Genomic DNA, 16495 nt, shown 5'->3' with positions numbered 1-16495 from the left:
TCAAGGAGATAGACCCCGGCACAAGTGTAAGAACTGGCCAGCAGGAGCCACCCTTTACTACTTCAGGGAGGGGGAGAACAACAGAGAGTGGACAATATTTGGAAAACTCTAGTGAGCAGACTCTGGCAATCCCAGTGACCAGGGCACGAGATCTCCCGGGTGTATATTGAGATTCAGCTACATTCCTCCAGACCAGGGGTCCTCAACCTGTGCCACAACTAGTTGTTTTGGTTTGGTTTTGCATATAAAAGCCAGGGCTGCATTAGGTGATAGCAAGCAGGACAACTGCCCCAGGGTCGTACACCACTGAGGGTCCTGCGAAGCTAAACTGCTCAGGCTTTGGCACCAGTTTCAGGTGGGGGGACCCTGGGCTTCAGTCTTGCATGGTGGGGCTTTGGCTTTCTGCCCTGGGCTCCAGTAAGTCTAATGTTGGTCCTGCATGGCGCCCCTGACCCAACCCGCTCATGGTCCCTCAGGGGGTCCTGGACCCCTGGTTGAGAACTAGCGCTCTAGTCTAGACAAAACACTCTCCCCTCCCTTTCCCGCTCTTTGTCACACCTGTAAAGAAGAAAGGGATCAGGCTAATCCCCTCAGCAGCTCTGCCAGCTCCTGCCTGAAATGGGATTTTCTGGTTTTAACAGCTTAATCTGGAGAGAAAGATGGTGCCTCCGTACTGGACCAGAAGGGTGCTTGCTTCACAGTCTCTGCAGCATGAGACATTCCCCGTGTTCTGCTTTACTGAAACACCATGAACAAGCAGCAATAACGATACGTAGCATTTTTCACCAGTAGAGCTCAAAGAGCTTTAACAAAGGTCAGTAGTATTAGCCCCATTCTACAAATGGGGAAACTGGGGCACAGAGAAGTGAAGTGACTTCCCCAAGGTCACCCAGGAGGCCAGTGGCAGAGCTGGGAACAGAACTGAGGTCTTTCAGGTTCCCCAGGCCAGTGCTCTCTCCACTAGGCCACAATGCCTCTCCTACCATGTTTTGCATTGCACCAAGGATATCTCTGGCAGACAATTAGATTCCTGAGTGGTTGAATCTTATCTACTGATAAGGTTCATAATGCTTCAGGCAATCAGAACTAGATTACCCTCTCCCATGGCCCTGACCAGGTCTCTTCCCTACCCTAATCCCTCCCCTGGCTTCCACAGTTTTCAAGCATCGGCTTCAAGCTATTCACTTCCACAGCTATGCACAAATCCACCCCTGCCTGCACCTCCATTCTCAACTTCACCTACACCTCTCTGCAAAGGCTCCCTTCGTCTCCTTCACCTCATCCCTTCTTTCCCAATGCCCCTAATGCTTACAAGACCCTCCCAGTTAAGATTCTCCAAGCATTCCCCAAGTCCTCTTCCAAAATATCCTGAAAACCTCCCAGTACACCTTGAAGCATCCCAGCTACAAAGACCAAACCCCACTCTGCCTTCTGCTCAAGAGCATCCTCCTTAAATGGGACCTTCTCTCTGTAGGTGTTTATACTGTGCTCATCACCATGGTATCTGAGAGTCTCAGATGTGTCATGAACATCGCCAGCACTCTCAACTTTTCTGGACTCACCGCAGACAGAAATATTCATCCATCGCCCCCACACACACTCCCTGGACATTTCACGATTGCTCCCTCTAGTGTATTTCCCAAGACTTGGTCCTGCCTTGTTTTTAAATTCCCAAGAGATAGGACTTCCACCACTTTCCTTAGGCACTATTAATATTTGTTTCTGAGTGGTAGCCGGGTTAGTCTGTATCAGCAAAAAGAACGAGGAGTCCTGGTGGCACCTTAGAGACTAACAAATTTATTTGGGCATAAGCTTTCATGGGCTAAAACCCACTTTGTGTTACAATAGCACGTAGAGGCCCCGGTCCTGATTGCCGTCCCATGGGATGGGCACTGGACAATCTAACCTAAGGACAGAGGTGAATCACTGCGTTGTCGAGGCACATTTATCTGTTGGCCAGCCCAAATCCCACTGGAGCTGCTCACTAGTGATAAGATGAGTTGGGTAACACGGCACTGCACTAGTGACATTTACATCTCGGAGGCACCTCTCCCCCTGAAGGTGCTGCACCTACACTCATACAGCAGCAGCTGAAAGGCACATGGTATATTGCAGCGAGGGTTAGGGGGAGGGGAATTTAAATGTTAGGCTATACTCTTGTAAAAAGTGCCAGAGAAAATTAGCATAAATAACCCCAGTTTTTTAAGGTCTCATTTATTTGGTATCCTAAACCAAGGGTTGCCAACCCTCCAGTATCATCCTGAGGTCTCCAGGAATTAAAGATTAATCTTTAATTAAAGATTACAGCCTGTGATGAAACCTCCAGGAATCCATCCAACCAAAACTGGCAACCCTAATTCCAGAGAATAAGCTGGCAAAAGGCCAGTTCTCGGAAGATCCACTTTGCCCATTCTGAAAACGTACGCCCATTTTACCACCAAACTGAGAGTGGGAGCCTATTGTCATCACTTTCTGCTCCAGCCGAGCTCAAACCTCTATCAGACACCCAGTCTGAATCAATCTACACCAACAGCAACACACAGTGAGTTTATATCCTCTGTAAACAACAAAATGGACAGTGCATACATGTGGGTCTGCACAAGTGCGTGAACAGTGCAAGTTTCAGCCCTAGCACCCAGTGTTCGCATTCAGTGATCCCACAGTGCACACGACCATTGGCCTCCCTGCTAGCAAGGGGGGGTGGGAAGGTTCATAGGCCTCTACAGTTCACTTTGACTTGTGGTCATCCTCACTACTCTCAGGGCTTGGCTACACTCGACACTCCAAAGCGCTGCCGCGGGAGTGCTGCCGTGGCAGCGCTTTGAAGTGTGAGTGTGGTCGCGGCGCCAGCGCTGGGAGAGAGCTCTCCTAGAGCTGCAGGTACTCCACCTCCCCATGGGGATTAGCTGGGGCACTGTTTATACACCCCTGAGCAAGAAAGTTGCAGCGCTGTAAAGTGCCAGTGTAGCCAAGGCCTCAGTAACTGCTCCAGGCCAGTTCCCTGCACTATTTCATCAAGCAGTAAGTGGCCCCGCCCCTTCCTTAAGAGTTCCCTGTATTGATTTCTGAGCATCCACAGATCCAAATGTGACAGGTTTCAGAGTGTAGCCATGTTAGTCTGTATCAGTAAAAACAAGGAGGAGTCCTTGTGGCACCTTAGAGATGAACAAATGTATTTGGGCATAAGCTGTTACTGACTCAGGGGAGGAGGAGGGACAGTCAGTTCCTTTAGCTCTCTGCGGAGAGATCTGACTGATATTCAGGAAGCCAGTTCTGAACGCAAGGAAGAGATCAAACACCGGTTTAAGAAGAGGGGCAAACAGTTTCTTAAAGACAGAAAGAAAAAGCAAGCAAGCATCTCCCTCCCTTTAAATTTCTCCAGACACAGCAGACAATTTGTGAACTGCCTGATTTGCATCTTGTCTGGACAGTACTCATAACCCTCTATACTATTTTGTCTCTTCTGGGGTCCCAGCACCTGACACAGCCACAGAACCACAACCCTGAGATTTTGGAGGCAGCCCCAGAAGCCCAAGAAACCTCATCCCATCCAGCCCCCCACTAAAAAGAAAAAAAAAAAAAAAAGGCTGGATCTAGCAGGTCTGTAAGTACCATCTTCATCTTTTAATCTCCTTTCCCTTCCCACACTCCAACCAGCTGCACAGTCTGTTCTTGTGTCAGTGACTGACTATATACCCCCAAGACATCCCCATTCTTTAAACCTGGTCAGTAACACGCCATCTCCTATGAAATACCTCCTGCCTTCTCTATGCTCTATTTTTTCTGGAGATTGCCGTGAGAAAATTCAACGGCACTGCAATGTCACTGTAGCCGGTCCGAGAGGGAGTCCTCCAGGCTTTTCACTCCTCTGAACTACTCCTCCTCTTGCAGCACAGCCACGATCAGGAGCGGAAAACAGCCAACTGTCTGTTAAAAATACAGCCCTGCCCTTGCCATGTGAGATTATTGCTTAAGCATGGCTTCCTGGTAAAGCAGCAGGCACTGTACCGAAGCATACGGACCCAGAAGAGGGCAGCTAACGGGCACCAGAGTCCAACTACTGCGATATAAAACCGAGTCACCATCCTCTCCCCCCTGCTCAAAATGCCACCCCTCTCCCAAAGCCCAGCCATGAGCCCCACTTCTCTTCCTGCCTGCCCTACGCTACATGCTATCAAGACCTTGAAGATAACGCAGGCTGGTTAAAGCATGAGAAAGTGCCTGTGTTATAGCAAAAAGAACAGGAGTACTTGTGGCACCTTAGACACTAACGAATTTATTTGAGCATAAGCTTTCGTGGGCTACAGCCCACTTCTTCGGCTGCATAGAATGGAACATATATTGAGGAGATATATATACACATACAGAGAGCATGAAAAGATGGGAGTTGTCTTACTAACTTTCAGAGGCCAATTAAGTAAGAGAAAAAACTTTTGAAGTGATAATCAAAATAGCTCAAAGTCTCTAAGGTGCCACAAGTACCCCTGTTCTTTTTGCAGATACAGACTAACACGGTTGCTACTCTGAAACCTGTGTTATAGTAGATTCCTCCCTGTGAGTCAGAGGAGAGCAATGCATTTCGGATTCTCTCCAGCCCACCAGGCATTAACAAAGTAGACTCAAGATACTAACCAATGCAGCACATCTGGCACACCAAGTGTGCGTTCAGCTCCCTCTCCCCCCTGTAGATGTGCCACATCTCCACCACTTGCTCTCGGCGTCAGCAGAGCTAGGTCCTTAGTGCGCCACGGGGCTTTTGCACTAGCATCCTCCACAACCGAAACAGGAAAAGTATCTTCAAGTCAGTCTTGCGTATGCTGGCTGGGTCTGTCCCAAGCAAATGTCTCTTCAGGTCTTCACTGGGGCTCCGCCCACCATTTCCTACCAACTGCTTTAAGACAAAGTTCCCTTTCAGGACCTTGTTCCAGAAACCCATCCAAAGGTAAACGGTTCTCCTCACCCCGTGGAGAGGAGTTCTCCCCTCACCAACAGGAGAGCGCAGACGCTGTCACTCTTCCAGCCACTCCCAGCTTGGAATGGCAGGGGAAGCACCAAGACCCAGAAGCAAAGGGGACTGATCGCCTTGCAGAACAACTTTACATAGCCATTGGGCACAACAGACCTGCACCTGCCCACTGGGGCAGTTAAAGTTGCCACTGGTCATTCAGAATCAGCCCAGACATTGCCTCATATCCTGCTGAGCCATGCATTAGCCTAGTCCTCATGACGAGTGGCAACATCCTGTGTGAAGCAGCCACGGTCCCCAGTGTCTTCTCTGACCCGGGCAGATGCAGACTAGAATCCTCGCAGAAGGGGGCTTCAATCAATGTGAAAATTCAGTGCCCACATCCTGCAGACAAAGCTCCCTGATGTGTCAGGCCAATGCTATTCTTCCACACAAGAAGGAAAAAGAAAGTTACTCTCCACTCCAAGGTTCCTGGAAACATGCAAGAGGCATTCCACAGAACAGAACAGCCCCAGGGCATAACAGAAAGGCAGAGAGGGAGGCTCACAATGTAGGTCATACTGACTCCAGGTACCTGGGAGGAGGTTTTCCAGTATATCTGCTTTGCATCTGAAAGCCCAACAGGTCCAGCTTACTGTCCCACCGTGCCTGAGAGCAGCACCCTGAATGCAGCAAGGCCCAGTCTCTGCACTAACCCGGCACACAGGCTGTTGGTTTGTTTTTCCAACTTGTTTTTCAGTTCTTGGTTAATTGCAGCAGTCTTGCAAACTGTGACGTGAGAGAACAATAAAGGGCTTTTTCATCCACACTGGCCAGCCAGCAGCTTCTTCACAAATGATTTCCCCTGCCTCGAAGTTCCAGAGCTCAGCATCAAACCCTCTGGCTGCAGGCTGTGATCCTGCACACAGCGAGCTCAGAACGGCCACAGGAGAGATAACGGGGGCTGCTTTGCCGCTGCGCTTTCTTTTCTTCTTCTAAATATAATTCCTCTTCAGACCTTAGGCTGGTTTGAGCCCTGCTGTCCTCTCCAGAGAGGAAAAGACACTTTGCCCAGGAGCCAGATCCAGCATGCCCTGGGGCAGACCAGAGCAGGCAGGGCAAGTAAAACTTTAGATTTTCTTCTCCTGTGAAGTGTTTGCAGGGGGCAGCTTCAGGGACCTTCCCCTGGAGATTTCTGCAGGCAAGCAGCTCCTGAGCTGGCTCTCTCTGCACTTTTGTAATTTCACATAGAAGATTCTTTTGCCCTGTTTTACCACCTCGGGGTGGTTCTTTAATTCTAATTACATTACACGTCCCCCACCCCGACTACCCCAGGAGCTAATAATAATGCCCTGTTACTTCTTGCTAACAATATTAAGTCATTGTAAGCTTATCTCTCACTGGCTAATCTTTTCCAGAGTCACCCTGATAAGCAACCTGTTACAGCTCTCCCTCCATTCCTCTCAGTTCTCCCTCCTGCCTAACAGAGGCTCCCTGGCTGGCTTTCCTCTGGCCACCCCCTCACCACCCGGAAGATACCCAATCAACGGGCCTGGCATTCCAAACGAGAATAGCGGGCAGGGGCAAAGCAAAGCTGTTATTATCAGTGACCTGGCCGGCATGCAGGGGAAGGAAAAAGCAGAAAGAGTCCAGCAGCAGAGAAGTGTCATACAGGACACCAGTCACGACCAAAGAAACTAACGAGACAGATTCTGGTGCTGAGTCTAGACTAGTAAACTTCGATGGCCTGAATTCATCCGGAATATAACAGTCAAAACCATAGAGAGGGAAAGGAGGGGTCAGCGGGTAGGGCACCAGCTTAGGACTTGGCAGATGTGGGGTTAAGTCCCTGCTCCACATGTGACATTGGTCAAGGCACTCATCCACTCTGTGTCTCAGTTGCACATTGGTAAAACGGGGAAACAGCACTTCCCTACCTCACAGGAGTGTGATGTGCACAGATACATTAAGAATCAGGAGGCATTCAGATTCTGAGACATCAGAGGTCATATAAACACCCAACTTAGAGCGAATCCTTAGCACACAGCACACTCAGCCAGATAGGGTCAGACACTCTGGTAAAAAGGCCTGTATCCTGTCTCTGCTGCATGCTGGTGGAGCCGCACTGGTGCAGAAAAAGTCTTTCACGTGTGTATTTCACATATAATGCTTTCAACTATAGAGGAGTCCTTCCACCCCAACCACGCCTGGATCAGAACCAGACTAGCTTTAAGCACAGTTGCAAAACAGTTTACCTCGCTGGCATGGACGAGGATTTTTGTTTGTTTGTTTGAAACAATCTATAATGTAATGGCTGGCACAGCTGTGAGCCCACTGTGGACAGAACCTGAAAGAAACTCCTGACAAGTGTCACAGCAGATATAATCTGGGCTAAATGAGCATCAAGCAACAATTCCAGGAAAACAATCCATGCTGCTCCACGTACTAACTGGGCTTGGCTTGGCAGTTTGTTCTGGAGGTCAGAGCCTTTGCAGGACCAAGCACTCTTGTCCTCCTGATCATTTAACACGTTACACCCTGCTGCCATGGCCAGGGCCACCTCCTCTCTGCCTTTTCTACATCAAATCTCACTCCGCTGACATTCCAAAGAAGGCGCTAAAATGAAGATCAAAGACAAGTCAGAGGCACCATCTGTTCACCTCTGCAGGCATCCTTAGTGCAGGCAACTCTACCAGTCACCAGAAGTAACAGAGGTTGGGGAGGGGAGATGATCGCCCTTAAGGAAGGAAGGCGTTTAGTTCCACTGTCAGTCACTGATGCCAAACCCAGCTAAAGAGAGAACCTGGGCTGCATTAAAATGGAGCTTCTTTGGGTACAGTGTGGGAAAGCAAGAGGAAAGGTTTCTCCTCTCTCCCTAGCAATGGAGTCTAGCTGGGACAGTCAAAGCTAAACTTCCCTCTCACCCCAGACGAGGGCCCTGCCTTCCAGGATGGGGTTGGTGGAGTAATATAGGGAGAAGACCAAGACTGAAACGAACAGGGTGAATTCCTTTTCACATCCTACCCCAACAGAGTCACCTCCAGGTCAAAGTGACTACAGCCCTACGTGGATACAAAATTTGTATCCGCATCTGATCTGCGATCCGCAAAAATGGACTGCGGATTTTCAGGGCTCTAGCTGTGACCAAGTACACATGGGAGAAGGATTTGACACTGCTCATACAGTTTTCCACCTTTCCGATCCCGATCCCCAAGTTCAGGTGTGCTGTGCTCTGTGGGGGCAGGTGAGGGGAACGAGCCCAACATGGACGTCCCTGTACACATCTGTTTTTCCTAACGCTATTTCAACAGGCACGCTGCAGGCCAATCGTACGCCAATCATCTGCCACAAGGAGACGAGCCTAGATCCAGTTGCATTCTCAACACAAAGCCAAGACCCTGGGTCCAGGGGCAGAGACCCATCCAATGGAGCAGCAGCAGAGCCTGCACCACTGGGGGCTGCACAGACCAGTAATTCTGCACTGGGAAAGAAAGGCCTGCAGCCCATTCTCCCTACCAGAAGCAATTCATAACTAGCCTCTTCTAAGCTGTTGCTCCCCACATCGGCTTTTCCCCGTTTGTTTCAGAGAAATGCCTTCCAAGCCTGCTAGATTTCACCATTGTCCACCTGCAGGCTGGACTCCCTGGCTTCTTTCAAGAACTGATGACAACCTGAGGAGGCGTCTCACCCTCCCTGGACGGAGGGGAGCTCAAGGGAGGGGGAGCTGTATTTATCAGACAGGTCAATTTTCAAAATTTGGCCAGTTTGGAGAAATCCACTGAGTACCTGGGCAGGCAGGCGATTTTATTAAAGGAGACGTGAACAGGAATTTTAAACTTCAGCTTGCCCTTTCGGGCTTCTTTATCAAGGAGAAAGAAGGCCTGAAATGTACGCAGAGGTGCTTCTTTCTAATCTTAAAAATATCAGGGACATCAAGTCTGCTCTCCCCAAGCTTCACTGGAGCATCTCTCAGAGGCCCCAAGGATGGCTATTGACTGACAACTCTTGAGCTGAAGGAGTGGTGGTGTTGACTAACTTCAGTGACCCAAGGAAGTTTTTCTTAAATAGATGTCCATAAAACAACAGAAGTTTTAAACGTCTGACTAAAAATCCCATCTCCTCTCAATTGCTCCAGTTTTACTCTGGATCTGGATGGTGTCACCATTTCACTAGTTCTCCAGTCACCATAATTTTTCAGTCTAGAGGATTTGAATTACTAAGGTAAAAAACAAGCAAGAAGAAACACTTTGGGGAAAAAACTGCTGCCTTTCTGTATAAAGTCATTTTAAAAGGGCATACAGTACAGTCTGTTTTGCAGGTCATCTTCTATACACCTTTTAATTGTTCTGGAATAAGGGGGCAATGGAATGGCTCAGGAATACGGGGTGATTAAAATCTGTGTTTGCTACTAATCTGAACGGTGGCATGAACACCACTGAAAGCAGAGAGCTAAATGAAGAGGATATAGAGTTTAGACATATGGATGGGAAATAATGTGACTCAACCTGGAAAAATGCATGCAAACATATCTGGTGGAAAACCAACAAAGAGAGAGAGATGCCAGAGAGGCAGGAGCTGGAAGGCGTGTACAATAACTGTATGGCAGAAGATGTAAATGCAACTGAGGTGTTTATTTATACCAGGTAAGATACTATGAGATTACCCTGATCTTCCTGCATGCTTGAAAGGGAGCGAGTTTGCAATATGCAGAGCTAGGGAAGGATAAGACATGATCATACCAAAAAGGAAAAATTAGGCTATTTACTAATATAAAGGAAAACATGGATCAGGTGGGGTTCACTTTTTCCATCACCTACAGTGCAATAGTTTTTAAAGAGGAGGGATAAGCTCCTCAGATACACCAATGACTAGAGGTTGCTGGGTTATGCTGGGAGCTGGGAGACTGGGAACAGATAGTATCTCTAAAGAAATTAAATCCCCACGTGGTGTGGAGACAAACATACCACCAAGCAAATCTGTCTGAGGCAGCTTTGACACTGAAGAGATTAAGTGGGGCTGGGTGACTGGGTCAACTAGAGACATTACAGCTAATGCTGTGTTTAGAGGCATATACTGTATAGTGTATAGAAGATGCATAACAGCATCCTTCCCCCACTAAATTCACCCTAAGGAGTCCAAACCAACCTATATGGTGTTTCCCCTCTGGAGCCAGTATCTTCACCCATCTGGTTTGGGAAATGGCCTTTCAGGTTAAATTTTTAGAAGAAACAATAAAATACTGTTGCCTGTGCTGGGCAGGAGGTCAGACTAGATGATCATAATGGTCCCTTCTGACCTTAAAGTCTGTGAGTCTATGTTACCAGAAGGGTTGGGGAACTGCAACACGCCAGGTGAGACAAAACTATCCCCCAGCCGTTGGCTCCCAGACTACAGCCCAGAGCCAACGAGCAGCTTTTGAGGAAGCAACACGGGAAAAGACTCAAGAGGGGCAAACCTAGCGAAATGAGGCTGCACTCTGTAGCCGATGCTTCAGCTGCATGGATGCAACAAAACAGGCCCAAGCAAGAACGTGAGAACTGTGCGACTCTAGTCAATCCCAGAGCACCATCAACAAGGATGTCTGGGGAGAAAAGCAGGGCTGCACCTTTTAACTCCAGTGAAATACATGGGACTGGAAGAGAGGGAAAGGGACAGGAGAATCCTGGGAACAGCTGGCATGTTTGCACAAAAAGCTAAAATAGACCCAGTGTGCGGGGAGAACATGGGCCGTATTTTTATTACTGTTTATCGCTCTAGCATTTCCATGTCTATGTGCAGAAAAGAAAATATACCCTGTTCTCATAATAAAATATCCATTTGACTAGCAGCAAGGACTATCACTCACCATTCCCAGCCATTAGATAGGGCTGCACTCTGGTTGCTCCACTGCCTCCCAGGCAGGTAAAGGACTGTTCTCTGTACTGCTCTACCTGGTGACCTGCCCATGAGAGATCACCAAACAGCTGGGACATGGTAGCCACAGAGGGAACAAGGAAGGGTAGGTAGCCTCTTCCCCACCTCCCAGAGTGTGGGGAGGAGTCCTTTTGGGTTGCCTCCTGGACATGCTGACTGCAGAGAATGTAGGAGTGATGCTCTGTACCTTGGGGGAACATCCTACACCCCCATGCTCATCTTTATAAAATAATTGTAGGGTATCCAACGCAGTTTGTCAGGTTGGGTGTCATAATGCACTAAGCATGGATGTTATAGTAATTGTTGCAGTAATGTTATTGTGAGGTCATAGATTATAATTTCATGTATATAGTTGTGAGGCTGAAAATGTATCCTCGTGGCTTAAAGCAAGCCCAGGCAAAAATTCTCCAAGAACAGAGAGACAGTTCATACCTCGTCAGGGCACGGATGGGACAAACCCGGCCCAACCTCACAGGAACAACGGATACTGGCTTTGCCAAGCAACAAAAGAATGGGTTAGGGCCTGGAGGGAGTCACCCCTTCCTTTGGGCAGTTTGGGACTGCGATGAGGTAATGCTCACCTGACTCTGAAGGGGGGGTGGGCAAAGCCAGGAGGGAAGAAAGGACATGATAAAAGGGAGAGATATTCTGCCTACATCTACAGACACCACCACCACCAAGCGACTGAACCATTGATCTGAAGAAGTTGGTTTTTTTACCCACAAAAGCTTATGCCCTAATAAATCTGTTAGTCTTTAAAGTGCCACTGGACTTCTTGGGGTTTTTTGTGGATACAGACTAACATGGCTACCCCTTGATACTGATCAAAGGGGAGAGCCTGGCTGAAGAGTAGCCAGCCTGTGGTAAGAAACTTCTGTATTTTCCACTGCATGCATCCACTTCATCAAGTGGAGTTTAGCCCACTAAAGCTTATGCTCAGATAAATTTGTTAGTCTCTAAGGTGCCACAAGTACTCCTGTTCTTTTTGCTGATACAGACTAACACGGCTACCACTCTGAAACCTGTAAGTTTGTAAGGACATTGAAAGTGTTAAGATCAGCTTAGAATGCGCTTTGCTTTTGTTTCACTTGACCAAATCTGACTTCTTGTCCTTTGACTTAGAATCACTTAAAATCTACCTTTATAGTTAATAAATCTGTTTGTTTGTTCTACCTGAAGCAGTGCGTTTGGTTTGCAGTATGTCAGAGATTCCCCTTGGGATAACAAGCCTGGTACATATCAATTTCTGTGTTAAACTGACAAACTTATATAAGCTTGCAGCATCCAGTGGGCATAACTGGACATTGCAATATGGAGGTTCCTAGGGTTGTGTCTGAGATCGGAGACATTGGCTGGTGTCATTCACTTGCAAGCAGCTGGGAACAGCTTACGTGCCAGAGGCTATGTGTGAGCAGCCCGGGAGTGGGGGTTCTCACAGCACAGCAGGGTGAGGCTGGCTCCCAGAGTCGAGGATTGCAGAGACTTAGCAGATTCCTGGTCCAGACGACACCAGAGGGGAATGTCACAGCAAGTGAGAGAGGAAGCCTAATTTCCTTGGAGGGGTAAGAAATATAAATGGGCAAGAACAAAAGCTGAAGGAGTGGGGGGAAGGATGGGAGACAGAGATACCGACTGGAGGGGAGAGAAAACAGGAAACTATCCAGAAAGAAAGAGATTGGGTTGGAGTGAAAAGGACAGTGTGGAAGTGCAAGATAGGATAATATTTAGCACTTGTCTAAGGCTTTACATTTCCGAAGTGCTTTATCATCAGCTGATGAATCCTCATGGCTGTTTGACATGGGCACACATAATCCCTATTTTGAGAAATTGCGGCAGGCAGCCTCAAAGCTGCACAGTGAGTCAGTGGCCGAACACAGACCAAAAACCGGGAGTCCTGCCAGAGCTGTGCATCCACCACAGGACTGTGCTCTATGCAAACGTAGATTCTATTGTAACAAAGGGCTCTGGAATAGATTCTCTGTAAAGGAAAATGACGGAAGAGCCTGGCACAGAACTGGCTGCTGATAATTTTGAGCATGCCCCCACAGCCCCTTCCCTTCCCTCTCCATCCACCCCCTCCACACCAAGGCTCCCCAGAGACCCTCACTCTTTTCAAAGTGCTTCCAAGCAACCCCCTCTCCTGCGCCTCTCACATCTAAGCAAAGAGACCAGAAGAAAGTTTACTAACAATTATTTAGTCCTCTTTGTGCTTGGACTCACACAGTGCCAGCCCTGACTCCACCCCACGGCAGGAGAAGATGCTGCTTCTCTCAAGGGGAGAAGAGAACAGAAAGTGAGAAATTCAGAGTAATTCTCTGTGCTGGGAGAGACCAGAAGCAGCAGCCAGTACGGAAAGTGTGTGCACTCTTGTACTAAAGCTGTGGCTCCCAGATGATGATGGACCCCACACAGGGTTGCAGAACTCAAATGACAGCAGGAATCACCACCTGGAGGAAGGAACAAAATCCGTACACCTTTAACAAGTGGACGACAGCCATCTTGGTTCCTCACTCTGCCCCTCCTGCAGGCACATGCCACATGACCACCCACCCCCTTCACACTTCGGGGGACTTCCTGGACTCTGCTCCCAGCCAAAGCGTGACGAAGGGAGGCAGGAGGTGGGAGGTATGAACCCGATACTCTAAGGGCAGGAAGAACGGTACCTTCTCTCCTCCGTCTCCTCAAGTACAAGATCCCAGCGATGCCAAGAACGTGACTCAGAACAAAGACCGTGGGTGGCAGAAAGGTCCCATCCAAAAGAGGCATTGTCACCTCTCCCCAACCTGGGGCCTCCGTCCCGTTTCCACAAGCCCTGGGCTTTGGGTCTGGTTCTAAGATCCTTTCTGCTGAGGTTACAGCTGCATGGTTCGAGCAGCACAAGGGAAAGGCAGCGAGAGGCAGGCGTGGAGCTCACAGAAAGCCATCGCCCGCAGTAACTACAGAAACTTCCTGTCGGTTTACACCAGGCAGCTCTCTCTCTTGAGAGCTCCAGAGCCCGTCACCCTCTCCCCCTCTCTAGGCAGGCCCAGTTACAGCTGAAGTATCAGATAAAGCTCCAGATCTCTCCACACAGGGCACAGCCAGAGGGAGAGAGAAAGCGAGTGTCAGGCTGACTCAAACATCTTTCCTTGGCATCCACTGACGTGCTGAAGTGATCTGACTTCAACCCCCCTTCAAGAGAGGGACGTCATGCTCCTAAATTCCCATACCTAAGTCCATTGGAATGCCTGCTCTCCCCGAACACGGGCCTAGCCAGGGAAAGAGGAGGGACTCTGCCAGAACAGTGGGCAGCATCTGCCAGGGGGACACAGCCTTTAAGGCCCGAGGCCTGTCTCATTGGTCTTGTCAGAAATTGTCCCTTCTCCTGGACCAGAGACTCAAGTTCAAGAGGAGAAAGCAGGAGGACACACCGTTATTAGATCACTTTTAAACATTTCCAGGCGTGCTGAAAGCAGGCATCGGGCTGATTCCATCACTGGAGTAGGCTAGGGCGATTCCTCTGACTTCCACGGAACTGCACTCTGCTTACATCAGCACTGAATTTGGCCCATCGTGTTCCCAAACCTTTGTCTTAAAGATAAACTCTCTCACGCCAATTGGCTATAGGACAAACTCAGTTTGCTGCGGCTCTGGGGCCAGCACTGAACAAGGAGCAGCTGATTCAGAAACGAAGGTAGCAGTTTGGTATCTTTCAAAAACAATGGAGGCACACTGCACCCTTTGTTTGCACTGGCTACTCCCAGTCACCAGGCAGATTCGCCATCTGAAATCGGTGCCAGGCAAGTTATGAGACAGCGCACCATTGTTTCAAATAACTTGGTTTGGAGCCCACTGGAGATTGTTTGCGTCTTTCAAGGACATCTCCTGGACATGAACAGGAAACAACCGAGATCTGATAATTTTAGTGTCAGGACATCCTGCTCCAAGCAACAGTAACATAAGCGGTGAAGCAGTTGCTGCTTCATTTGAAGTTCTTATGCGCACACAAAAATACCAGGTTGTATAGCCTGGCACTCCACTGTTCCTCACTTCTGCCTACAATTCTCACGCACATCCACTGGACCCCTCTCCCTCATCATCCGTTATGTAGAAGTGATGGTGCCTTTCACAGCGCAAGGTTGGACAATGAGCTGAGAGAGAACTAACCTACAGGCTGTAGTTTTACGTGGGGGATTTATTGTTTGGAGGAGTCATTTGCAGTCCACACATTTCCTGTTTAATCTTGTACATTTGGGACAACTTCCAGAAAGATATATGAACCAGGAAGGAAAATACAGAGCACACCACGCTGGTGTTAAACCTCTCCACGAATAAAAATGGGGACAGACCACTTACCCAGATTGGTTGGATAAGCTTCCCAATAGGGAACAGATGGAGAAGAGAGGAAACCACTGGAAGAAATGCAATCTATAGCGATGGGCCAAAGAGACTGGAGTTTGGGTTTGCAAAATCACACAGGTGGATCAGGCTTTAGGGTTGTACCAGCAGGGCGAGGTTCCAATCTTGGTTCAGTTTCATCAGAAACCCCAAAGTTCCGGGCAGGGCTTCAGATAAGAGCTGGGGTTTCCTCCATCTCTGTAACAGAATCTGCAGTGATTCTGGTTCTGCAACACCAGAAGTCGGGTTCCGTCCGGATCTAGGTTCCATCTTATCTGGACCACGAAAGGCTTAGAGGGAAGAGCGTTTGGATAAAAGGTTCCAGTTTGGAGCAGCAATATGGGAACGAGCACACATGGCCTCATTTTAACTCTTGTATTAGTCATGGCGCTCCCAGCTATTTTAGTAGTTGACCATAGTTAGCATTTAACTGAGTCTCTCTGATGTCCAATTTGCCATGAATGCAAAATGAGACGCATCATTCTGTGCAGAAGTCATTGTATTAAGAAAAATGCGGCACCTTAGAGACCAACAAATTTATTTGGGCATAAGCTTTCGTGGGCTAGACCCACTTCATCAGATGCATGAAGTGAAAAATACTGAAGCAGGTATAAATACATGAAAGGATGGGAGTTGCTTTACCAAGTATGAGATCAGTCTGCCGATATAAATCAATTAACAGTAGGATAACACTTGTCAGCTATCTGCAATGGGCCACTCTCTTACCACTTCAAAAGTTATTTTTCCTCCCTTGGTATCCTACTAATTGATTTATCCCGGTAGACTGATCTCACACTTGGTAAAGCAACCCCCATCCTTTCATGTATTTATACCTGCCTACTGTATTTTTCACTTCATGCATCTGATGAAGTGGGCTCTAGCCCACAAAAGCTTTTGCCCAAATAAATTTGTTAGTCTCTAAGGTGCCACAAGGACTTCATGTTGTTTTTGCTGATACAGACTAACCCGGCTACCATTCTATTAAGAGTTAGTATCTAACAATGTGCTGTGGTTACTTGAGGTCTCATTGCTCCTTCGCTTTGCATAGGTGCTATTTGGGACAGAGAATCCCAAATAGCCCATCCTCAAGAACAAGCTGCACATCGGGGTCCTATTTCAAATCCTGATGCCCCAATATTTAAACTCTCACAGATCATTAATCTTTGTAAGTACAGGCAGAGAGAAAAGACTCAATTCTGGGATATAGCTCAGTTTCCCACCCCCAAGTTGATGGTCATACACTCTGATATCCAATTGTTC

At 48.2% G+C, this 16495-nt stretch overlaps 1 protein-coding gene across 13 annotated transcripts in view; it reads right to left on the bottom strand.

The window, feature by feature from the left end:
* The window catches only part of MACF1 (microtubule actin crosslinking factor 1), a 247192-nt gene that overhangs the window by 164220 nt on the left and 66477 nt on the right, over nucleotides 1–16495 (bottom strand). The window contains exon 1 of one of the 13 annotated variants that reach the window (XM_030539248.1): nucleotides 13522–13755. The exons of 11 other annotated variants lie outside the window; for them this stretch is intronic. In XM_030539248.1, the coding sequence (XP_030395108.1) occupies nucleotides 13522–13624 (103 nt within the window). In that variant the 5' untranslated portion in view covers nucleotides 13625–13755. Of the gene's footprint in view, nucleotides 1–4632; nucleotides 4837–13521; nucleotides 13756–16495 lie in introns of those variants that run through there. One more of the 13 variants, XM_030539250.1, reaches the window with a different exon arrangement.

The sequence above is a fragment of the Gopherus evgoodei genome, chromosome 20 (genome assembly GCF_007399415.2).
Source record: "Gopherus evgoodei ecotype Sinaloan lineage chromosome 20, rGopEvg1_v1.p, whole genome shotgun sequence".
Taxonomy (NCBI): Eukaryota; Metazoa; Chordata; order Testudines; family Testudinidae; genus Gopherus; species Gopherus evgoodei.
The sequence above is the reverse complement of the archived record's forward strand: the minus strand, read 5'-3'. Positions and strand labels throughout refer to the sequence as shown.